This window comes from Limulus polyphemus, unplaced genomic scaffold (assembly GCF_000517525.1).
Source record: "Limulus polyphemus unplaced genomic scaffold, Limulus_polyphemus-2.1.2 Scaffold20, whole genome shotgun sequence".
NCBI classification, from domain to species: domain Eukaryota; kingdom Metazoa; phylum Arthropoda; class Merostomata; order Xiphosura; family Limulidae; genus Limulus; species Limulus polyphemus.
In genome coordinates, this window is record NW_013665630.1 from 197994 (window position 1) to 220546 (window position 22553).

The following is a 22553-nucleotide window of genomic DNA, read 5'->3' on the forward strand; positions in this document are numbered from 1 at the left end:
TAGTAATGCAACAACAAAGTAGCAAGGGTTATTACCCAGGATTCAGTAAAAGTGCAAACAAAATAACAATTCCCGAAAGGGAGGAAGATGTCAACGCTGAACCTGACCCTCCCTGGTCCAAAACATGGACGGAATCCCGATGAAGTAGACGGATTCATCAGCTAGCGGGACCAAACTTGGCACACGTGATCTGGTATCATGAGCAGGTGTCCAAACAGTTTTTTTTTTGGGGGGGTACAGATCCCCACCTAGAGCAAATATGTGGGTAATTATGGATAATGGAGGAACTTGATCAGTACATTAGGGATCCATGAATCATGAGGGGGGTCTTTAAAACCCGTAGCGGGGAGCGAGTGTTTTACGCTGGTAGAACAAACTACGGGTGAACGTTACACGTAACAAAACAGCAGTAAATGTAAACACAAAGAACTGCTACTGCTGTTCATATGAACTGAAGAATAGAGAAGAAAAACATGTTAGTTAAGAGGTGTTATAATCAAGAAACATACACATACTTTGTATAATTTCATCGACATCTGAACCATCGTATTTCAAGTCACAAACGGCCAAACATGATTTAGTTTGTTTTAGTGTTTTGTTTATACGTTAATTAAATGTGTTTTATATAAAAGTTTGTCGAGTAGGTATTGGTATTATTCATTGTTTGTGGAAGTTATCGTGTTTCATATGGCTACTTCAAGTGGGCCAATACTCTTCATATGATATTTTACAAAGGTGATGTCGTAACTATAGGATGTTTTGTTTGTTGGTTGGTTCCGGATTTTTTTTTCTTGTATTTTTATTACAAACAAAACACTACTGATTAACTATATTTGAGTTCAAAAACCTATCATCCCGATTCTTAGAGAACCCACTTGCTGGAAACTTTTCCATCTTCGTTCCATTTCGTCAGACGACTGACCATATGGCGACACTTGACCCCGAGAGCTGCGCTCCCCGTTCCAACTACCACAGGCGTCGAAGTCGGGCAGTCTTATACCAGCTGTCGGGACATTATCGGCAGGATAAGATGAAGCCGAAGTTAAATATAAATAACGTAAGTCCACGACGTGTGTAGTACATTTCATAATAATTTCAGCGTTATATAAATTATTTAAATGTGTATACTTTAACACGTCAGATTACGAAAATATAGTAATTCTCGTGTTAATTGAGCTGTGTGTCGCATATTACATAGTCATTGTGTTTACTTGATCTTTCAGTAGTGCACATTGGGGGGATTTACACATTTTGATAAAAAGCTTAGAAAAAAACGACCTTTATACTCCAGATATATATATAAAAGAAGTTTTTTATTTTAACCGACGTTTCGCCTTTGCGGCTTCATCAGGGTTAATATACACAACCCTGATGAAGCCGCAAAGGCGAAACGTTGGTTAAAATGAAAAAAGTTCTCTTATATATATATATCAGGAGTATAAAGGTCGGTTTTTTCTAAACTTTTTATCAAAATGTGTTTACTTGGTGCCCCTTGAAGAAGATTAAGAGTAGACATTTTTTGAGGGAAAGGAAAAAAAATTAAATTAGTGAAAATAAAAGGTTGAGATAAAAATATAATATATTATCGGGAGTTTTATTTTACTTTTCTTAGTTATACCACTGAGGGCTTTATTTGTTGGAGGGGGAAATAATCATTTCGTGTTTCCTTAAGCGTCGATTGTAATATATGATAACATAATTTAGACAGGTTTGAGTCCATAAAACTTAGATTTGATTTAGCTTATATGACCTTTATATGTATTTCTATTATTACAAATGATGTTCGGTAATCTGCTCGTTATCAAACTTTAAGGGGAGAACATGAGAGTTGAGGGAGAGGAGACTCCACTATGCTCTAGAGGGGATGAACACCCCTTGTATTGCTGTTCTTTTAAAGTTACTGTACATAGCCGATTGACTGTACGATAAATTCATTCAACTCCGTGGCATTCTGGTTGTAAACTAGTACAAATAATGTTATAAATATTGCTTTACCTTCCTTGTTTCACTGCAAGAGATAAAAGCAGGCTAGTTGTAAAACCATATTATTTGCTGTGTGAAATATCAGCTTGTCTTACGTATGTTTTGAAGTCTGAAAACAAATACGTTCAAAACTCTGTATAACATTTAACAAATCTAATACAACGAACAGCTAGTGTGCTTTCGTCTTTCCGTTCTTGTTCCTCTAGAACGCAGAGAACACATTAATAACCTCTACATGAGCACGAAGTCGTAGTTAAACCTAGGACTCCATGCGCCCAATAATGAGTTGTTTAAAGTTTATGTTCAGTGAACGCGAATAATTCTTACAAGGCACTGTTCGCTTTCTGAGTAATTCAACGCCAAAGCGATGCAACAAAACCACTTTTAGTGAACGTGTTTACTGAAATCAAGTAAACACATTACCAGATTCCAACTGTAAGCTTACATTTATTGTGTGTATATATATATATATAACCTTTTGGGATAATTACTAAACATTAGCAACAGAAGATCGAGCAGCCATTCTTACTCATTACGTGAAGGCCTTGGGACTACTTAAGCCTTCTGAGTGGCTGAGTGCCATATTTTGCTCAAGTAATTGTACACACAGTCTCTAGAAACCCTTGTCTTCGCTAGTTCAAATTATAGTATCATCCACTCATGACTGATGCATTCAGGTAACATGCATGGTTGTTATAAGGTCTTTTATCAATTTCAGAAGGGTGTGTAAAATGTTTGTGTTACTAATGGACTTTATTGAATTCTTCATGCATGTTCCTTTTCTCACCACAGAACCTATTGCGTTCCACCTCTCTCCCAGAGTACAAAACAACAGCCATCAAGAAGTCCAAATTCATTCTGTCTCACTACGGAGTATTTAAAACCTGCTGGGATTGGTTGATACTTATCGCCACTTTCTACGTAGCCATTATGGTGCCATATAGCGCCGCCTTTCGGGATACACATATCAATCCATCAGTAAATAAAACTATTATCACAGATGTCATCGTAGAAGCCCTGTTTATTATAGGTACTGAATTCTACAAAAACTGATTTTTTATTATTATTAAATGACCAAGATAATCAAATATTTTATAAAAATGAGTTGCATTAAATATATAGATTTAATTAATTAGATAAAGATAAACAAGGATTAAATACAGATTAAAATGGATTAAAGAAATCAAAATCAATAACTTCAAAATCAAATAGATTAAAGTGACAAATTATTAAGTAATTAGTTGTGATGGATGCCATATTAACTCTCAAGTAACTTTTAATATTAAAAAATAATAAAAACTACAAAAAGAAGATTGTTGGAGTTTCAAAATAATAAAAGAAATGCGCAAAAAGCTATTAATAAATAAAGCTTTTATTATTAGATTATTACTAATTTAACATTGAGTTCTGAAATCAAGTTAAGAGAATTAGAAACTACTTTCTGTCTTTTCCTTTACTAACGGTTCGAATCCCCGTCACACCAAACATGCTCGCCCTTTCAGCCGTGGGGGCGTTATAATGGGACTGTCAATCCCACTATTCGTTGATAAAAGAGTTGGCGGTGGGTGGTGATAACTAGTTGAGTTCCTTTAGTCTTACACTGCTAAATTAGGGACGGCTAGCGCAAATAGCCTTCGTGTAGCTTTGCGCGAAATTCATAACAAAACAAAACTAATGGTACCAAAAATAATTATAAAGATAATTTCTTTAGGGTATATTGAAATAAACATATACGAAGTGTGTTGGGTATTTCTTTTACTAAAAATAGACTTTTATCCGTTAAGAGTATCAAAATAAAAAAGTGCACGAACTGAAAAAAAATGGTACTTATGTAAATGAAAATATGCTTAAGAAAATTAAAATAACTAAAGTAACTTAATTGTGAAGTTATGTCTTTACGTAGTATTTTTGTTTTGTTTGAAGTTAAGCACAAGGCTACACAATGGGCTATGTGTACTCTGCCCACCACGGGTATCGCAACCCAGTTTCTATCATTGTAAGTCTGCAGACATACCGCTATGCCACTGGGGGGCCTTTACATGGTATGAAATGCTTTTAGAAAATTTGTGTTTGTTGTTAAGCAGAAAGCTACACGATAGGCTATTTGTGCTGTGCCCATAATGAGTACTGAAACCCGATTTTTTAACGCTGAGCCCCTGGGGGCGTTTAGAAAATTAACTATGAAGAAAACTTTAAAACGTAAGTTTATACGAACAAACAATCCAGATAATCATTTGACCTGATTTTAAAGAATGAAAAATATAATTACACTCGTGTATATTTTCAACAGATATTGCCTTTAATTTCCGCACAACCTTCGTGAACAAGAAAGGAGAAGTGGTGGCTAAATCAAAATCAGTGGCCGTTCATTACCTGCGTGGTTGGTTCCTTGTAGACTTATTGGCAGCCATGCCTTTCGACCTGCTGTATGTTGCTGACCTCTACAATCGAGTAAGTCGTGTAGCTCCTGTTTAATGTACGACATTAATTTCTTAAATAAGGGACAAATCTAAGACTTATCTACATTTAGCTTTCCTAAATAAGTAGTGCTTATTTTAAAATAATGAATTAAACGTAAAGTGAAGGTTATTTTATATTAGATTTAACTAGAAATGTCGTTTAAGTATTCATATATAATCAGAGAATGGCCAGACAATGGCTTCTAAGCATGACGATTTCCGTTTTGGTACATATTTCAAGACACGTGACCAGAAATATGCTCGTGTGTCATCTTAGTGCTTATCGTCCTTTGGTCAGACACATGACACTTGCTTTACTAACATATAACCACATGCCTGATATGTTTATTAGAATTGTTCTTGTAGTATTTCCATGTGCTGGATACGTTTATAACAGCTGTTCTTGTAACATCTCCACGTGTTAGTTGTGCTTATAAGAATTGTTCTTGTAGCATCTTTATGTGCTGGGTGTTTTATCGGAATTGTTCTTGTAGCATCTTTATATGCTGGATGTATTTATCGGAATTGTTCTTGTAGCATCTTTATGTGTTGGGTGTGTTTATCGGGATTGTTCTTGTAGCATCTTTATGTGTTGGGTGTGTTTATCGGAATTGTTCTTGCAGCATCTTTATGTGTTGGGTGTGTTTATCGGAATTGTTCTTGTAGCATCTTTATATGCTGCATGTGTTTATCGGAATTGTTCTTGTAGCATCTATATATGCTGGGTAGGTTCATAAAGCTGTTCTTGTAACATCTCCACACGTTAGTTGTGCTTATAAGGATTGTTCTTGTAGCATCTTTATATGGTGGATGTGTATATAGGAATTGCTCTAGTAGCATCTTTATATGCTGGATGTTTTTATAAGTTCTTGTAAACACATCCAGCAAGTAAAAACTTTAGATGTTCAGAGTGTTTATATAATAATGGTTATGTGTGGCCACACAATGAATAATAAATAGCTGTTCGTGTTTGTTCAATTATTTTGTACCAATATACTGACCAGAATGCATAGAAAATGTATTCTTATAAAATATTTTACTAATACGTATGCATACACTCGCTTGCTTACATGATCATAATCATTTTTGGCAATTTTTTGTTTTCTCAATTGTAGGACTTACTAGTTAGTAACTGTATGGCAACTTTATTTTAACACCAAGTATGCGAGTCAGGGAGACTTGTTTGGTGGGTTCGTTCCCAAATAAAGCTTTCTAGTGCCCTCTTTGTTTATAAATTCTAAATAAAGATTTGAACATCTTGCGATATCTGAAACCTGAATTGCCCATCAAAGTTTCCGAATTCGCAACAGTTTCCAAAATCCCACACAAAACACGATAGGGGCCGCACATATTGTACAATACAAAATCTGGATCCTCAGCTCCATAAAACCGTTTTCTCCGCGGTTTACGCGAGTGCTGTAGATAGAGGTATATGCGGAATGTTCAATGAAACTTACTTGCTGCTGTTTATTGTTTGTTTATTTGTAGTTAAGCACAAAGCTACACAATGGGCTATCTGTGCTCTGCCCACCACGGGCATCGAAACCCGGTTTCTAGCATTGTAAGTCCGCAGACATACCGCTGTGCCACTTGGAGGCGCTTGCTGCTGTAAGATGGCTAAGTTCGGTACCTGTCTGAGCGTAAACACTTCTAGTATTTTGTGCAAGAAGAACACAATCCAGCACAACCCCTAAACTCTGTATCTTCGCAGCCAAACAAAAGTGAGTGAGTCCTTTTGGCAGTAAAGTATGTTTTTTTAGGTTAACAGATCGAGCCCTTTATCGCACTACATTTGTTTTGGGTTATAACATGAATACCATAAACCGTGGCTTTCTTTGTAGCCTAATTAATTCCCCGAATTTGGTTTCATCGACTCACAGACTGGATGGTAAACACATTTGACTTTTTTTAACTTGTTAATTTCCGTCTCAATGCTGCGGTCACGGCTGGTCTGATTTTATATGGTCTTGTAATTATATCTATTTTCCCGAAGACAGAATGCTCTCTTGTCACGTATACGCTGTAATACTGTTTTCTGGCACGAAATCTCATTTGATCAATAACAATTATAAATATACAGCCTTTCGGCAAAAGACAAGACAAAAGTTGAGAAGTATTTTTTTCAACGTTTATCAGGTTTTGAACATAATGATATATTGTGGCATTACAGAAAGTTGGAGTTAACCTGCGTAAAACTTTCTATATATATATTGCCCCCCAGTGGCACAGCGGTATGTCTGCGGACTTACAACGCTAGAAACCGGGTTTCGATGCCCGTGGTGGGCAGAGCACAGATAGCCCATTGTGTAGCTTTGTGCTTACCTTTAAACAAACAAACAAACTATACATATATTAATTAAATATTTGCCTGGAACGTCTTTATAGTCCTCTGCTAAACTCATTTTTATATTACATTATTAAAAATTCTCTTTGTATATCCCTCTGTCCAACAATCAAACCTATGATTCATCTATCAAATACCAAACAATACCATGTTCACAGTCTTGTGTTAAACAGTTTTATTTTATAGTTCTCTGTTAAACTACCATGTGTTTGCCGTCATATGTGTTCAACAGTAACATCTTTATAGTTCTCTATTGAAGAAACACAAGTTTACAGTCCTATATGTTAAACAGGTTTGTTTTATAGTTACTACTTAAACAACCACAAGTTTACAGTCCTATATGTTAAACAGTAACATATTTGCAATTCTCTGTTAATCACATTCACATTCCATTGTTAAAAATCGTTTTTCTAAAGCCATATGTCGAACAAGCAAAACTGTATTATTCATCTGTCAAGAACTAAAATTTTCAAGTCCTACAACTGGGAGTCACAGCCTTTGAGTTCTCTATAAAATGGTTTCATATATTTATGGTCCACTGTTGAACAACTACATTCTTCAGTTCAGAATTTTTTGTTTCAGTTTTAAGTAAACAGACTTACAAAGTTAAAATCCGTGTTTCAATTTCCTACGGTGGACACAGCAGATAGCCCAATATGATTTTGCTCTAAAATAAACAAACTTATTTTATTTCCTTCTTATTTCATTCCATCCTGAGGGGCTGGCAGGCCATTGAAAGGTTGTGCCCTCATCCGGCCAAGAGATGTGATGAAATTGAAAATTAACACTATGTGCTGGAAGTGTAACTATATGAATTCGTGAAGACCTGTGTGTGAATGAAGTAATGATTTCGAAAGGAAGTCAGAACAAATTGCAGAGGTATAAATAAAAATAGTTATTCAGCTATCTGGATAAATACTAGATATAAGATTAAATAAAACCAAAATCAAGAGAAAAAAATGTTTTATTTCTTGCTTTTGAAGTCATATATCATGTTGTGTTGTAACCTACAGAGTGCACAATTCTTCTCTTGGTTCTTTGCATGCGCACGTTTTACTGACGTCACGACAGTACAAACTGCAACGTGAAGCATCCCTTATGTGACGTCACTTTAGTGACTAATGACTGACTGACAGACAACACACTACTGTATAGTGGTGCGAGTGGTTAAAAAGGTGACCTCCTCCAAGCGATTTTCAGCCCCCTTTCGGGGAAATATTTGGGCAAATTTGGCACTTGGATGTCCACATGGTTAGGATTATCAACTAGAAGGAACATAACATACAAATTTAAGTGATGATCAGCTGGTGGCAAGAGTTTCCATCAGAAAATATTACATTCTGAGAGAGAACATATCATTGAACATATCCGATGTGAAGCTTACGTAGGTATAAAGTTAAAGAAGAAAATATGATTCTATCATAAGCATCTTTGTAGGACAAGGCAATGTTATGTTGAAAGCTTTCCGTAGGGCATGTCTTTCCATAACCAAAAGACATGCGTAAAAGTTAGAAGAAGCAGAAATCGAGGTAGTATTACCATATGTGACAGAGAGTTGGACAAAATACTTATATGTGCATAAAAGAATGGTAGATTTAAACCCAAAGAGAATCTTGTTTGGTATCATAAGATATTGAGACATTGAGTGACTTTGTGATTGAGAATCATCATCTGGGCTTTCCAAGTTCAACGTTTATCGAAAATGACTCCTTGCTTTTTAACTGTGTCAAAGAGCTGAATGGTAACGTTCTTGATGCTGACATTAAATAACAAAGGGCTGTGTCATGGGCGATCTCGATCTATCCTGAACTTAAGGACCCCATAAACGACGAAATGAAATAGAGTATTAAACTTAGAATATGTGGCTTACCTGTTGAGTTTGTAGACAAACTACGCTGCGTAACTGATGCTGTCAAGGACAAAGACTCTTTGGAATGGATATATATTTTAGAGTAATAATAACAAATCAAAGAATGTAGTCTGTCGTTGGGAGATGAGAGAGTGAGTTCGAGGGAGGAGAAACTAGATCGGTAGTACGAACGGATGTCACAGTAAAAGTACAAATAGGTTCTGGAGCTGGTTTTCCTCACACCTGTAAGAATATGTGAGGTGATCTAGCTGACAGGTATTGCAAATGGGGGTCATTCCAATTTAGTGCACTGTCTTCCTTGATGAGAGCCCTGACAATGCGGACAGACTTGTATATTAGAACACTCAGTTGTTAAATGAATGTTGTGCAAAATTTTGGGTGGAAGTGTCCTAGAATCATTCACCGTATATCGTTGCTGAAAGATGAAAGCACTATTTGAAGAAGTTGGTTAATTACATCACTACGTTGTGATAAAACTCAAATCATGAAAGTTGGTCTATAGGCGTCATTAATAATTATTGCCCGTCGAATCGATATTCTGTCTTCAAGTAGTTTCGATATTTTATTGTTTCAAAGATAGTTCGATCCGCATTCAACATATGAAAATAGTGGAGTTCGACGAAGTAGTTCTGTTTAAGAGAAGGGAAATCCAAGCTTCTGGATGGTAAAGCCAGGATCCCCATAATGAATCATACCTTTATAATCATGACATCAGTCTTTACTTGTCCAATGTGTTATAGTGAAGTAATATCACAACTATTACCAACTAACAAATCACTTCTTTATAATCGTATATCTTTACGAAGCTGTTTTGAACAACCATCTCATTAATTTTTTTGTATAAATAAACTTATCTCAATGGATATTTTGGGACCGAACACCTACAGAAAAAAAATGTGTAGGTGTTCAGCAGCCAACGAGATTGTTTATTCGACAAAAAAAAAGAGCGCGATTAACCGGTTTTGTTAGGTAAAGCAAAGACTGAAATCAAAAACCTCAATAAATCTTTTCATGCTGGTAAAGTGTAATCGTCATCAAAAGCGTTGACTCTGCGAGTGAATTCATAGCATGAGTAATCCCATACTCCTACTTCTGTGAAGAATACTCGCCCAGAAAGCCAAGAGATATAAAGGGCTAGTAGAGTCAGAGGTCGGCAACCCATCAAAAAAGAAGTCTTTTTTTTTTTGTCTAAAACCAAAACATTTTGAGAGACGCAATATGAACTCATGGTCTAACCTTAAAAAAAAAATACCCTAGTAGGACATCGGTAAGTCTTCGTATTTACACGCTAAAATCAGAGGCTCGATTTCCCTAGGTGGACACAGCAGACAGAGCAAGAGCCGCAGATTGCTGACCCATGGAGTAGACCAATAAGAAATGTGTGGTATCTTGACTGGTAACACAGTATTTTAGCAGCTAGATACAAGCAAACATTACTTTGATCTAAACGGAAAAGTCTGTAACGCCGTCTTGTGACCAGATTTCGAAGGTTATTGAGAGAGTTGTGACTCGTACATATAAAACTAAGTTTTATTACTTTTGTCTATTTTTGATATAATTTGTCTCATCAAGAATGTGCCCTACACCCATCATTTTTTTTTTCATACACGAGCACCCACCGAGAGAAACATAAGTCAATGCCTACGTATCTTTGCATGATGTTGTTATACAATCATATGTGCTTATTCTTATGTTGAACAAACACATCTTTACAGTCTTATTATAATAATACTCTTATTCCATATCCCGTTAGCTCTAAGCTACTTGAGTGTAATACAAACGTTTCATAGAGAAGGTACCAAACTTTGATTCCAGGCTAAATTGTACTGGGTGTGACAAAATAGTTTGGGTGCCGTACTGGGAATCTCAAGGTCCACGTGCGCATCTCATTGCCATAGAAACTCGCCCCACATTTTAAAACTGTGAGTACGATATAAGAGAATGTACATTTTCGCAAGTATCCGAGACGAATATAATATAAAACCGGAATACATTAGTACATTTTTTCACTGCAGAGGGAGTAGTTATCTTTGGTGGCAGAATTCAATAACGTACTAAAGTTTTTAATACAGAGAGCGACAAACTTTAGCATTCATATTAAACTTCTTCACTGGAGTTGAGCCTCACAGCTATACTTATTGTGAGTTTTAGCCTTACATATTACATGCTTGAGAAATGAGAGCAAAAACAGCATTTAATATATCCACTTGGAGTTGTGAAATAATTCCATAGGAAAGAGTTGGGGGGCTAGTGGGCATGTAGGTGTTAGTTAATTCCTTAACTGGTGAGGGCAAAGGCTAGTGTGAGAAACATAGATCATGGGTACCCAAATTCTCTCAGCACATGTTTGTTTGTTTTAGAACAAAGCCACATGTGTCCACCGCTGGGAATCGAACCCCGGATTTTAGCGTCGTAAGTATGTAAATTTACCACTATTCCACTGTGGGAGTCGCAGCACAAGGGAACCCTAAAAATTTCACATTTGATTGAGCCCCCTTCCCCAATAAATATATAGGTTCTGAGTACTTTAACAGTACTGTGTATTTTGTGTATTTGTTACAGAGTGATAGCGTTATTTGTGTGTGTAAACGTTATGTTTTTACAATAGAAATAAATGTAAATATTTTTGCCGCATAAGTAAGACATTGAACTTTGACCTTACACTCTAAGATGAAACATTAAAAGGGGGGAAAAATGATATGTCAGTGCACGATACATTTTTACTGAAGAAAAGAATATGGATTTTAACGTTAAACTAATTCGACTTAATTTTTACTAGAACATGGAGTACAAGAACAAATTATGCTTTTTGTAATGCGTGTAAAAGAGCTTGACTCGAAAATACTTTGTAGCTCGAATGAAGAAGAAACCTTTAGACACACACACATCTGAAAAAGAAAAGAAACAAAAAAACACTTTAATACGTATCGGGCGAAAGCCCTTCTGTAGGCTTAACTGTCAAACACAAATGTTTATTTGTAAAGACTGTAGTTGAGTCTTAAAGACGGTTTAGGTCCGAATCGTTAAGATAAACAATCAACAGTATCAACATAAACGTTTTATATCAGAAGTACCAAGTGTTGATTGAATGCTTATTTATTTTTACTAAATGTTTTTGTCACAAATACGTAGTTTATTTTGAAGAAAAAAAAAGAACACAAAGGTTGAAGCGCAACTGCAAACAACATTTACAGCGAATATTAGACCGAATATTTGAGGTTTTGATATTCGAGCCACAGTTGAAAGTTTTGTTCAGGTTTAGAAAAGTGATCTTAGTTTGCTTCAGAAAAGATTTACGGATCGTATTTCGGAATGCTTAACCTACACTTGTAACACCGTTGAAAACTGCTGACTTGACAAAACGTCAAGAAAACTTGCTGACATTTCGTAGGAACCAAGAAGTTTGTCCTTTCGTTATTATTAAGCGTTATTGCAATAGAATCCGAAAATTCAGGGAAGCCGAATTGGCAGAACAAAAAAGACAAACTTTTTACTTTCCAAGGATAAGTTATCTAAGTTAGATAAAATTGTAGGAAAATGTAAATGAGTTCAACCAAATAATAATAATAAAAACCGAAACGTAAGTAAAATAAAATAATAATAACTGATATATCAAAATAAGTACAATGGTGAGAAAAATACAGAAACCGACTACAGTGAACTAATGTTAATTATTAGTGTTTACCCAGAAATAATACTCTCTGTAAGCAGTATTGAACGTATACTAAGTATTCGTACACTGACACGATTGTGGGTAAAATGAGGTCCAAATTAAAATGTAAAGGTTATCGACTGAGTGATCTTTCGAAATGTTGTCAGCAGCTAAGGTAACCATGTGAATGATTTAATGGATTCTAGTCATTATGATTTTTAACTTTCTTTGTATCGATTTATGACATTTTGTACTTCTAGTTCGTTTGTTAGATACAATTGTCTTAAATAATTTATAAATTACCTTAGTTAGATTAATTTTGAACAGAATTGGTAATCTCTTTAAAAAGAGTAATGTTGCGCAGCACATTTTTTTTACTCCGCTGGTATTTACTACTGATGTAATCGAAACTATCATGTGAAAATTGAAACATCACTGTTAGTAAATGTACGCTTAGTGTAGTGTCTGTAGAACAGGTGCGCTGTTTATAAATAATTTATAAATTACCTTAGTTAGATTAATTTTGAACAGAATTGGTAATCTCTTTAAAAAGAGTAATGTTGCGCAGCACATTTTTTTACTCCGCTGGTATTTACTACTGATGTAATCGAAACTAGCATGTGAAAATTGAAACATCACTGTTATTAAATGTACACTTAGTGTAGTGTCTGTAGAACAGGTGCGCTTTGTCTGAAAGCTAGAAGGCATATTTGAGCGATGTATAATAACATTGCAAATAATTGATGAAGTATTTATTGCTTTCCAGTGAAAAGGTCAATGTTGTAACCTGACAAAGAATTTTGTGGAGAATGTGTCTTATAAATGTTCCTACAAAAATCGACAGAGAAGGGTGCATAGGATGTATTTATTTAAGTCCCCAAGGCTACCCTTTCTAACAGAATACTACCTATACATCTCTGATTATACCATGTTACAGCTTGGTGATTCGGTGTTGTCTTTTGATCGTTTTGGAGTTTAACAAACATATTAACAATTGTCTCGAATCTCGTAGTGTACGTTTATGGTTTAGACAGTGAACATTAAGCTTAGATTCTTTCAATATATCACCAATTTTTTTTCGTTGAAAACAATCATTAATAGCTAAATCGCTAAAGCATCTTGTTGTAATTCAATATAAATGGGAACTTAATTTACTTGGATATTCCTTTGACGAGCATCTCGAACTTTCATAAATGGCCTTCCAATGACAATGTTGTTGATATCTATTTTATTCAAACAAATTTTGTACTTAAAATACCTAATTCACAGTAGAGTCCCAGATTATTCCGTGTAATAGTCCGAACTCATTATTTTTCTAGAAAGCAGAAAGGTTAGCTAGAATCCTTTTTCTTTGTTCTCCTTCCAGTTCTCTTCCATTTTCAGGATACGTCAATGCACCTGTTGAAACTTACTCGACTTCTTCGTCTCGCTCGACTTCTTCAGAAGATGGACAGATACTCTCAGTACAGCGCCATTATTCTTACTCTTTTGATGCTAATGTTTTCACTGGTTTCTCATTGGTTGGCTTGTATATGGTACGTCATCGCACTGGAAGAAATCGAAATCAACCCAGCCAATTGGGATGTGGGTGAGACCATCTCTCATGTTTAATACCCGGAATAGTATTCTGTTATATAAATTGATATCTTAGCATTAATCTAACCGAATGTTTAAATCATGCAAAATACAGTTCTAACCCTGAAAACACTGAACCTATTTTTTCTCTTTACGAAACATTGAAAGCAAAATTTAGCATTTGGTATGTTCAACCTTATGTGACACATGGACTACACAGGCTGGTTAGAGACCCCGAAGTTGAGGCGTGCCATCACTAATTTAAAACTGCTAACCAGAGAGAGGTCAACCAGCTAGCAGCACTCGCCATCTATGTTAGTTACTCTTGACCAAAGGGTGAGATTAACTGTCAAAATTATAACACCCCCAAACAATTTACGGAACGTGTTCAGTGATATATCACGGCTCGAACCTTGGACCTTTTCAATCCGCAGCTAGTTTGGAACATTAACTACCAGCCACGTTCCGTCCAGAACAAAAGGCTAAGGACGACCTAGTGGTTAGTGTACTCGTATTGTGAAGGTTAGGTTTCACAATCTGAGGCATATTGCTCTAACTTTGGGTGCTCTATAAGAGTGACGGTCAGATCCCACTGTTCGAACAGACTAGAGTAGCCCAAGAGTTGTCTATTGGTGCTGTTGACTAGTTACCTTCTTTCTAGTCGGTGTATTAGTTCTAAATTAGAGATGGCCATGCGCTGATTTTCATGAAAATTTTGAAGTAATTGTAGCAGTTGTTGTTTTTAACGTTGTAACTCCTTAAACTTACTGCTGACCCACTGAAACAAAACCGATCAAGAGGATATTTTTATTGTGTAAAAAGCTTTTACTTTGAAAGATTTGCCGAATTTGGGATTACCATAACTATAGATTTTAGATTAAGTTTTCTTAAAGCTTTATTCACCAAATAATAAATTTTTGACTGTTTGGCTTCCCAGTATTTAATGTATTAACTCATTTAACAAAACGCCAGTTCTCAAACTGCAAACCATTCATTGGTAAAATGACTAAAGAGAGGAGTTAAACGCGCCATCTCTTGTGATTCCACTACTTGTTTTAATAGAGCACGCGAAACGATGTTGATTACGTTCACCATCTTTCTACTTTTTCAATAATGCAAAATATGCATTGACAACGCTTAACCTGTGATGGAGTTTTTCATTGCTTACAAACCAGAATATTCTCAAACTTCTCAACCTTCATTGTTCGTTAAACAATACGCTGCATTTAAGTGTCCTTCTCTTTTTCCTTTTAAAAAATATTTATTAGAAGCCTGCCTTCTTTAGAGAATGCTTCATCCAACAGGTATTAAACCTCCTCTTGTTTTGCATGTCAAATTTGTTTGCCATGAAATAAGGGAAGACACTAGAAGCACATATTATAAATATAAAATATTTTATTTAAATAAATCAAACGCAATTTGGACATTTTAATAATTTAATACTTATTGTTACGACCAATAAATACCGATATTTTCATTGTGGCACATTTTTTTCCAAAGCAAATGTTTCGAAAAGCTTGTGCTTATAACTCTACAAATTGGGGTTTGATACCCTCGGTAAGCACGTAGCTTCATACTCTAACACAAACATCAAAAATATCACAACATAGCTTACAAATAAACTAGATTACAATCTCTAGTGTTTTCATTTTGCGAAGAAAATCAACTACATGATTTCTCCACAACTAACGTTGCATTCCTAGTTCTTATTCTTAATTGTGTAATCTTTTTGTTTTCTAACGCTTGTTTCGCTCCACGCCCGGTAGCTCAGCGGTAAGATCAAGAGCTTATAACTCTCAAATTGTAAGTTCGATCCCTTTGGTGAGTACAGCGCAGATAGCCCATTGTTGTGTTTAAACAAATAAAGAAACTCACATGTGTTTTTCTTATAGAATAATATTGACCATTGATTTGTGGTCTTATCATGCACGATTGGTATCCTTGAGGAAAGGTCTCACTCTTTACTTACTCTATAATATATGCTTGATTTCACTCAGTATTTCACTCACTTAGTATTGTTATATTATGAACACGGTCTCAGGTTTTTATGCGGTAAAAAAAAGGTTAAATTATGCAGACAAAACTATGAAATTATGACATGTTTGTTTGTTGTTAAGCGCAAAGCTACTCAATGGGCTATCTGTGCAGTTGGTATCTAAACCCGATTTTTAACGTTATAAGCCCTCAGACTTACCGCTGTACTACCGGAGGGCTGAAATTATGTACCATAAACTTAGTGATTATGCATGAAAAACAAAAACTATGTATTGATTTTGCAGGAAAATTTTAAATTATGCAACTATTACCTAAGGTAAAAACAGCTTGGAACAATAACATATGAGAAGATGTTAGTAATAGTTAATATAATTCCAACATCAAAATCCATTTGACACTTTCATTTTTTTTAAACTAACAACAGTAAACACACTTTTAGATTTGAGAAATCACTTGACAAACAACTAATCAAAATATCTGGCCTAAGTTAAAAGTCATAAATCTGCTAACACTAACCTAGACTTTATTGAATCCAAAAATTCAAACTTTGATTATACAGTAGTCAATCATTGATTATGTGATCATACGTAAATTATGCAAAATATATGCCGCTGCTGCGTAATTGTGCTAAACTTGTGGCCTTGTATAAAGAAGATCAAATGGTATTTTGGTATTGGTGTTAAAAATGTTGCATTTGCATCAAGTTTAGATTTGAAGTTTTATGTAAATATTAGTGAAAAAAGTTGGAACATTTCTTTCGTCTTTTTTTCTTTCATCGGGAAATATAATCTTTACCCATTTCTTCCCCATGCATTACTTTATTTTTTAGGTTACATATTTAGTTGCTTCACTAAAAAAAATCTTTTTTCTTGATCTGTTTCGTTCAGGATGGCTGCACCAACTCTCTGATAAAATCGGCAGTGACGTCGTTAACTTTACGGACACCGCCACAGCCTACGTCACCGCCCTGTATTTCACAACCAGTAGTTTAACAAGTGTAGGCTTCGGAAACGTATCAGCTAACACCAACGCAGAAAAAGTATTCTCCATTCTTACTATGTTGATTGGAGGTAAGACGTTGCTTTTTTTGGCTTCAAACAGTCCAAGAGTGTAATTTGTCATGGGGTAGTGAAGGAGCTGCCCCGAGAATTTGTAGGGTAGGACGTTGCTTTTTTGGTTTCAAATAGTTTAGAGGTGTCATTTGCTATAGGACGCCGACGGGAGCTGCCCTTAGACTTTGCAGAATGTCAGACAGAATATAAGGTGATAGATCTTGTCTTCACAAAAGAATGAAAGAGGTACACTACAGATAATGTTCTATACGCTGACACAGCTTGACTCCCACCCCACTCCTCAATTTTAGAAGTTTTCTGAAATAACGCCACTGAAACTACGAAAAAATTTGAAACTAATCAACTAGTTATTGACATTAGGCTAACCTTTCGTAACTTATACAAAAGTATATGGTACTCACGGGTAACAACGGCATGTTCCTTTACACAGGTAACAACAACTACTTGTAGCGGCATATTCTTTTACACAGATGAGGAAGCATTTGAACCGTATACTTAGATGATTGACTTAGCTTCCTCTCTATTGATATCTGTGAATTGCTTCTTGAAACTAACATAGACACTATACAAAAGCTTGTATTGATCTGAGAAGTGTAACTTGCATTCAGATCATTAATGAACATCTTCTAGTAGAGTGAACGTCAAGTACGGCGTGTTTTGATGTAGTATCGGAAATCTGGTTTCTTTTTTTAATGAACAATACAAAAATTTTTAGTAGATTCGGTTCCAGCGTGTCATGAAGTTAAAGATTCGATCACGTTCAGCATTTTTAAGTTAGAGTCTTTCCGAAAGCTCTCACGTCTTGTCTTAAGTATTAATCACGCTTTGAATACTGCGTGGGTACAAACTCAAAAACTGTATTTCAGATCATTAATGTGTTTCTCAGGGATCTATAACTACAACACGATGTCGAAATAACTCGTTTAAGTGTTAATCACGCTTTGAATACTGCGTGGGTACAAACTCAAAAACTGTATTTCAGATCATTAATGTGTTTCTCAGGGATCTATGACTACAACACGATGTCGAAATAACTCGTTATGGATCCAGTTTAAAGATGCTCCCAAAACTTTAATAAAGTCAGTATTGTGTTGCTATAAAATTCTCAGAAATCCAAAAGTACACATAGACACGAGCTAAAAATGTTCTTTTTAATTCTGATATTAATAACAATTAAACACCATAGAGAAAGAAAATATATTGTTAGGTATCTCACGTACTATAAAGTTTATTGACAAGAAGGTGTGCACACTTACATTCCCATAGCAAGTTCGACACGACACTTAATCTGGAGGATTCAAATGCCAGAGAGTCTACTTTATATGACATATAATAAGATGCAAGATAGTTATTAACAAGAGATCTACATACGTGTAACTGTGAAGTACACCTAAACTTCAATTAAGTAAGGAGTAGAATGCTATCCAGTTCATTTTCAAAACTTTCATGAATATTTATTTCAACGCAACTTGTTCATCATCGGGTCTTCGTCATAACACGTGCAGTGTTACGCGTGTGAGTATACATTGTACATATATCTAATAAAGATGCACCACGAGCAGAAACTAACTCTCCCAAAGAAAATCCTAGCCACGCACTTGACTAAGAAATCATATAGGGTCAAAATTAGATAGATATCAAAACAAGAAACACGTTAAACAGAGCGCTTTTGGAAGAAAGTAGCCAGTCCTTCTTTATTCAGGGGCCAATTAGGAGTCAGAGTAAATGATCCAACGCCACTTCTAGAGCCGATCTTATTAAAAAATATTACGTTTGAAATAGTCCTAGATGCTTTTGGAAAAAAGGGGCTTATTTAAAATAGAACGTGTTGGGCCTTGGTGAAACTGGTGTAGTTACAATTGTTAATTATTCATCTAATTATACATCTATATAGATCTGTATAAAAGTAAATCAGATTTAGTTCTATTTTAAAATTTTCTCTTCAGAATAATCTTATATTTAGTCCCAATGTGAATTTGTATGCCTAGAATAGTCCTATCTAATCATGGTGTAAATGGTTGTGTTTGGAAAAGTCTTATGTAGTTCAGGCGCGAAATGGTGTGTTTAATTAGTTTCAAATTCACATAGGCTCAATTGCTTCTGACATAAATAAGCTAATTTGAAATAATACTTTTTAGTCCTGACGTTAATTGAAACACAGGTCATAACCTTTTATGAATAGAATACTCCTAAAGTCCTGATTAGAGAAGTCCGATATTTATTTCTGAATTAAAAGTTCGGAAAGATCCTATTCAGTCTTGATGTAAACAGGTGAAAGAAGCCCTGTTTAAATCTGATAGTGTAAGAACTTATTACGTTTTTTTCAGTCCTGATGTAAACAGGTGAAATAAGCCCTGTATAAATCTGGTAGGGTAAGAACTCGTTACGTTTTTTCAGTCATGATGTAAACAGGAGCGCCATTCCGCAAAAGGCTTGGGGGAGGGAACAAAGAAAAACTGACCTCGCGGGGCCCTACGCTATGGCGTGATTTGCGTATGTGTGTTAATCTGATTAGACTATAAATGTCTCACAGAAACTGTCTTTTGAGGCATCTTTCCAATGGTTCCCCTGGTTGTAAACTCTTACTTAGATTAGGCTCATTCATATTTAACGAAAACTTTTGTTTCGGATAGTTCTGTTTAAAGTGTTTTCGATAGTCCTAGAACAATCCTGTTTAGTCCTAATGTAAGAAGGTTTCTTTGGAATAACTCCAATTAGTCCTGGACTCCTGAGCATTCTGTTCAAAATAGCCTTATGGTAAATTTAACCACTTTTTGAAAACAATATTATTTAACTACTGTCCAATATAACAACAACTGACACTATTTCCGCGGTTCCCAAAAGATGGCCCTCAGAAACACCCAGTGAACGCATAATTATTTCTGAATAAATATTCATATTATTGAAATTATAAATCCTTTCTAAACTTGTTTTTGCAACCCCATATATAACTATGTACATCCTGTGTATTTCATATCTATAGGTCATGTTCTGTATAGTATAGGCCTATAAACCAATACACTCCTAACGGGCCGAAAGCTTCTGCTATTTTGTCAAGTGAAAAAAGTTGGGAACTAGTGTGCTATTTCGCTTACAATAGCCTTCCTCACAGATATTAATTAAACTGTTGTGTTTAACAAAACAAGACGTCGATTTTCAAACCCACATTCAATTTGTAGAATAGTTTACTTTTGTACTGGTGGGTAGGCAGGCGTGTGTATAAGATTATTCGCATATCCCTCGGTTGTTTACTGTTTGATATCAATTAAGGGAGTATAAATATTTTGATTTTAAGCTGATGTTTTTGAGATAATCTTGAATTAGCTTTAAGGATATACGTTTTGAACTGTTCTTCTAACTCGAGTAAATTTTGTTCCGGGAATTACCTTATTAAGGACTGATACCAACTAATGTTTTCATTTTAGCCCTAATGCATGCTGTCGTGTTTGGAAATGTGACCGCGATTATACAACGGATGTATTCAAGGCGTTCTCAGTACCAAACAAAACTAAGAGATTTAAAGGACTTTTTCAGGCTTCATCAGATCTCAAAAGAGTTGCGACAGAGAATGTTAGACTACTTTCAAACCACGTGGGCGTTGAACAACGGGATTGACCAACATGAGGTATGAGGCTTTACTTTGTCGTTCTTGAATGTAGACGTATACACGTTGTCTTATTATACTCCATGTCCACCATAATAAGAACATGGAGCTTTTCAACGTTACCTGCAGGGTGGACCATAACGAACCCCCCCCCCCCACTTTCCAATTAAGATGTCAAGGATACCTATTGTGTTATATCTTGATCTAAAATATTACTTTTAAACCCAACAGTATTCAAAATTCTTACTCTTTCACACATTTTTAGAGTCGATCACTGTCATAGTTAAAATGTTATACTTTTAAGTTCAACTATATTTAACAATGGCTACTTCTCCGCCCCAAGTTAGTAAGGATAATTTTTTTGCAATCAGTTCAGCAATATTTTTTCCACCACGTGCTGATGATGACCGTTCACATCATAACAAATAAACTGAACTTATTCACTGGTTGCATCCTTATAAAATACCTAATCTACAGCATTCAATAAACAAACAGCTACCATCTTTGTTTTTGAGCATTTTGGGCGCGTTTTCCTTTAGAATTATAATCACTATGCCCAAAATACTGACCCATTAAAACCTTTTCTAAAGCCCACTGTGCATGGATGATTATTTACCATTGTTATTACGTAAAAATAAAAGTAGCCTCGAAAAGGTTACTTGTGGGTCGTTGACTTTTGTGACAATCAGTCTTAGCTGCTAAACGGTACTTTTAATTAATCTTGAGTACTATCGAAATGATACTGAGAAAAAAAAACATAGAACATAAAATCGTCAAAGAAAATAGAAAATCTATAAAACTTAATTTTCGTATTGCTATCATATTTATAACTACATATATATAGTATATTTTCCATGTTTGTGAACAGCCACATTTCTTGAAATATCCGTACGTGGTAATACCATAATTTATTTCAATGTTAGTCTAGCAATGAACGGAAAATTTTCATATACTGAGGTTAACTGCACTTTATAAAAGCGATGTTCCCGCGCTGTCCTTGGAACTACTTTCTCCACTGTTGATCGTGTTCATTCTGATGGTCTATACATCAAAACCAAACAATTACTCTGTTACTCGACGTCTCATTGAATAAAACTTCTGTGAAGGACGGTGAGGTCATTCTTAGAACACGCCTCTTTCCTGAAACCTTTCCCTGTACATGGACTTTGGCTTTCAAGGCCACTTTTAAGCAGAAACAATTATGACATAAAAGTCCATTGGAGGTGCATCAGGAGACTTGAAAGGTATTTGGTCGAATTTCATTGCTGTCATTTCAGTTTCTTTAGTCATAAAAGCTGTTTTGGAAGTGCAAGAAGTTTGTCATCAACTACAAATCTTTTTTATTATCTCATTAATTTGTTTGTCTGTTTTGGATTTCGCACAAAGCTACACGAGGGCTATCTGCGCTAGCCGTCCCTAATTTAGCAGTGTAAGACTAAAGGGAAGGCAGCTAGTAATCACCACCCACCGCCAATTCTTTGGCTACTCTTTTACCAATGAATAGTGGGATTGACCGTCACATAATAACGCCCCCACGGCTGAAAGGGCGAGCATGTTTGGTGTGAAGGGGATTCGAACGCACGACCCTCAGATTGCGAGTCGAACGTCCTAACTACCTGGCCATACCGGGCCCTATCTCATTAATGGTAACCATGCGATATGCTAAGCTTCATTGTAATAAGTTTTTGAATTGGGGTGTAAGTTGGGAGCTCGTTGCTGTGTTAAAAACGCTCTGTTGTGCCGAATATTAGGTTTCACTGAGAATATTAAATGTCCCCTTCTTCAAAATCGTCTAACAACAATCTCTCTACACGGATATCTTTCTGCAGAAAGGTCGTTACAAAAATCTTCAGCCTTAAGTTCGTCCGTGACAAATGGACTGTAATTCGCCGTGAGTCAAATATATATATATATATATATATATATATATATGCTACCCACCCTCCCACTCAATGTACTCAGACGTTAAGTCTAGAAGTACTATAACGCTAGAAACCT

General features: G+C 35.5%; 1 protein-coding gene across 2 annotated transcripts in view; it reads left to right on the forward strand.

Moving 5' to 3' along the window:
• LOC106457919 (potassium voltage-gated channel subfamily H member 8-like) overlaps positions 1–22553 on the forward strand; it is a 51679-nt gene that overhangs the window by 19073 nt on the left and 10053 nt on the right. For both annotated transcript variants that reach the window (XM_022384198.1, XM_022384203.1), the window contains exons 5-10: positions 867–1057; positions 2776–3013; positions 4274–4434; positions 13692–13896; positions 16766–16948; positions 20377–20576. In XM_022384198.1, the coding sequence (XP_022239906.1) occupies positions 867–1057; positions 2776–3013; positions 4274–4434; positions 13692–13896; positions 16766–16948; positions 20377–20576 (1178 nt within the window). The remainder of the gene's footprint in view (positions 1–866; positions 1058–2775; positions 3014–4273; positions 4435–13691; positions 13897–16765; positions 16949–20376; positions 20577–22553) is intronic.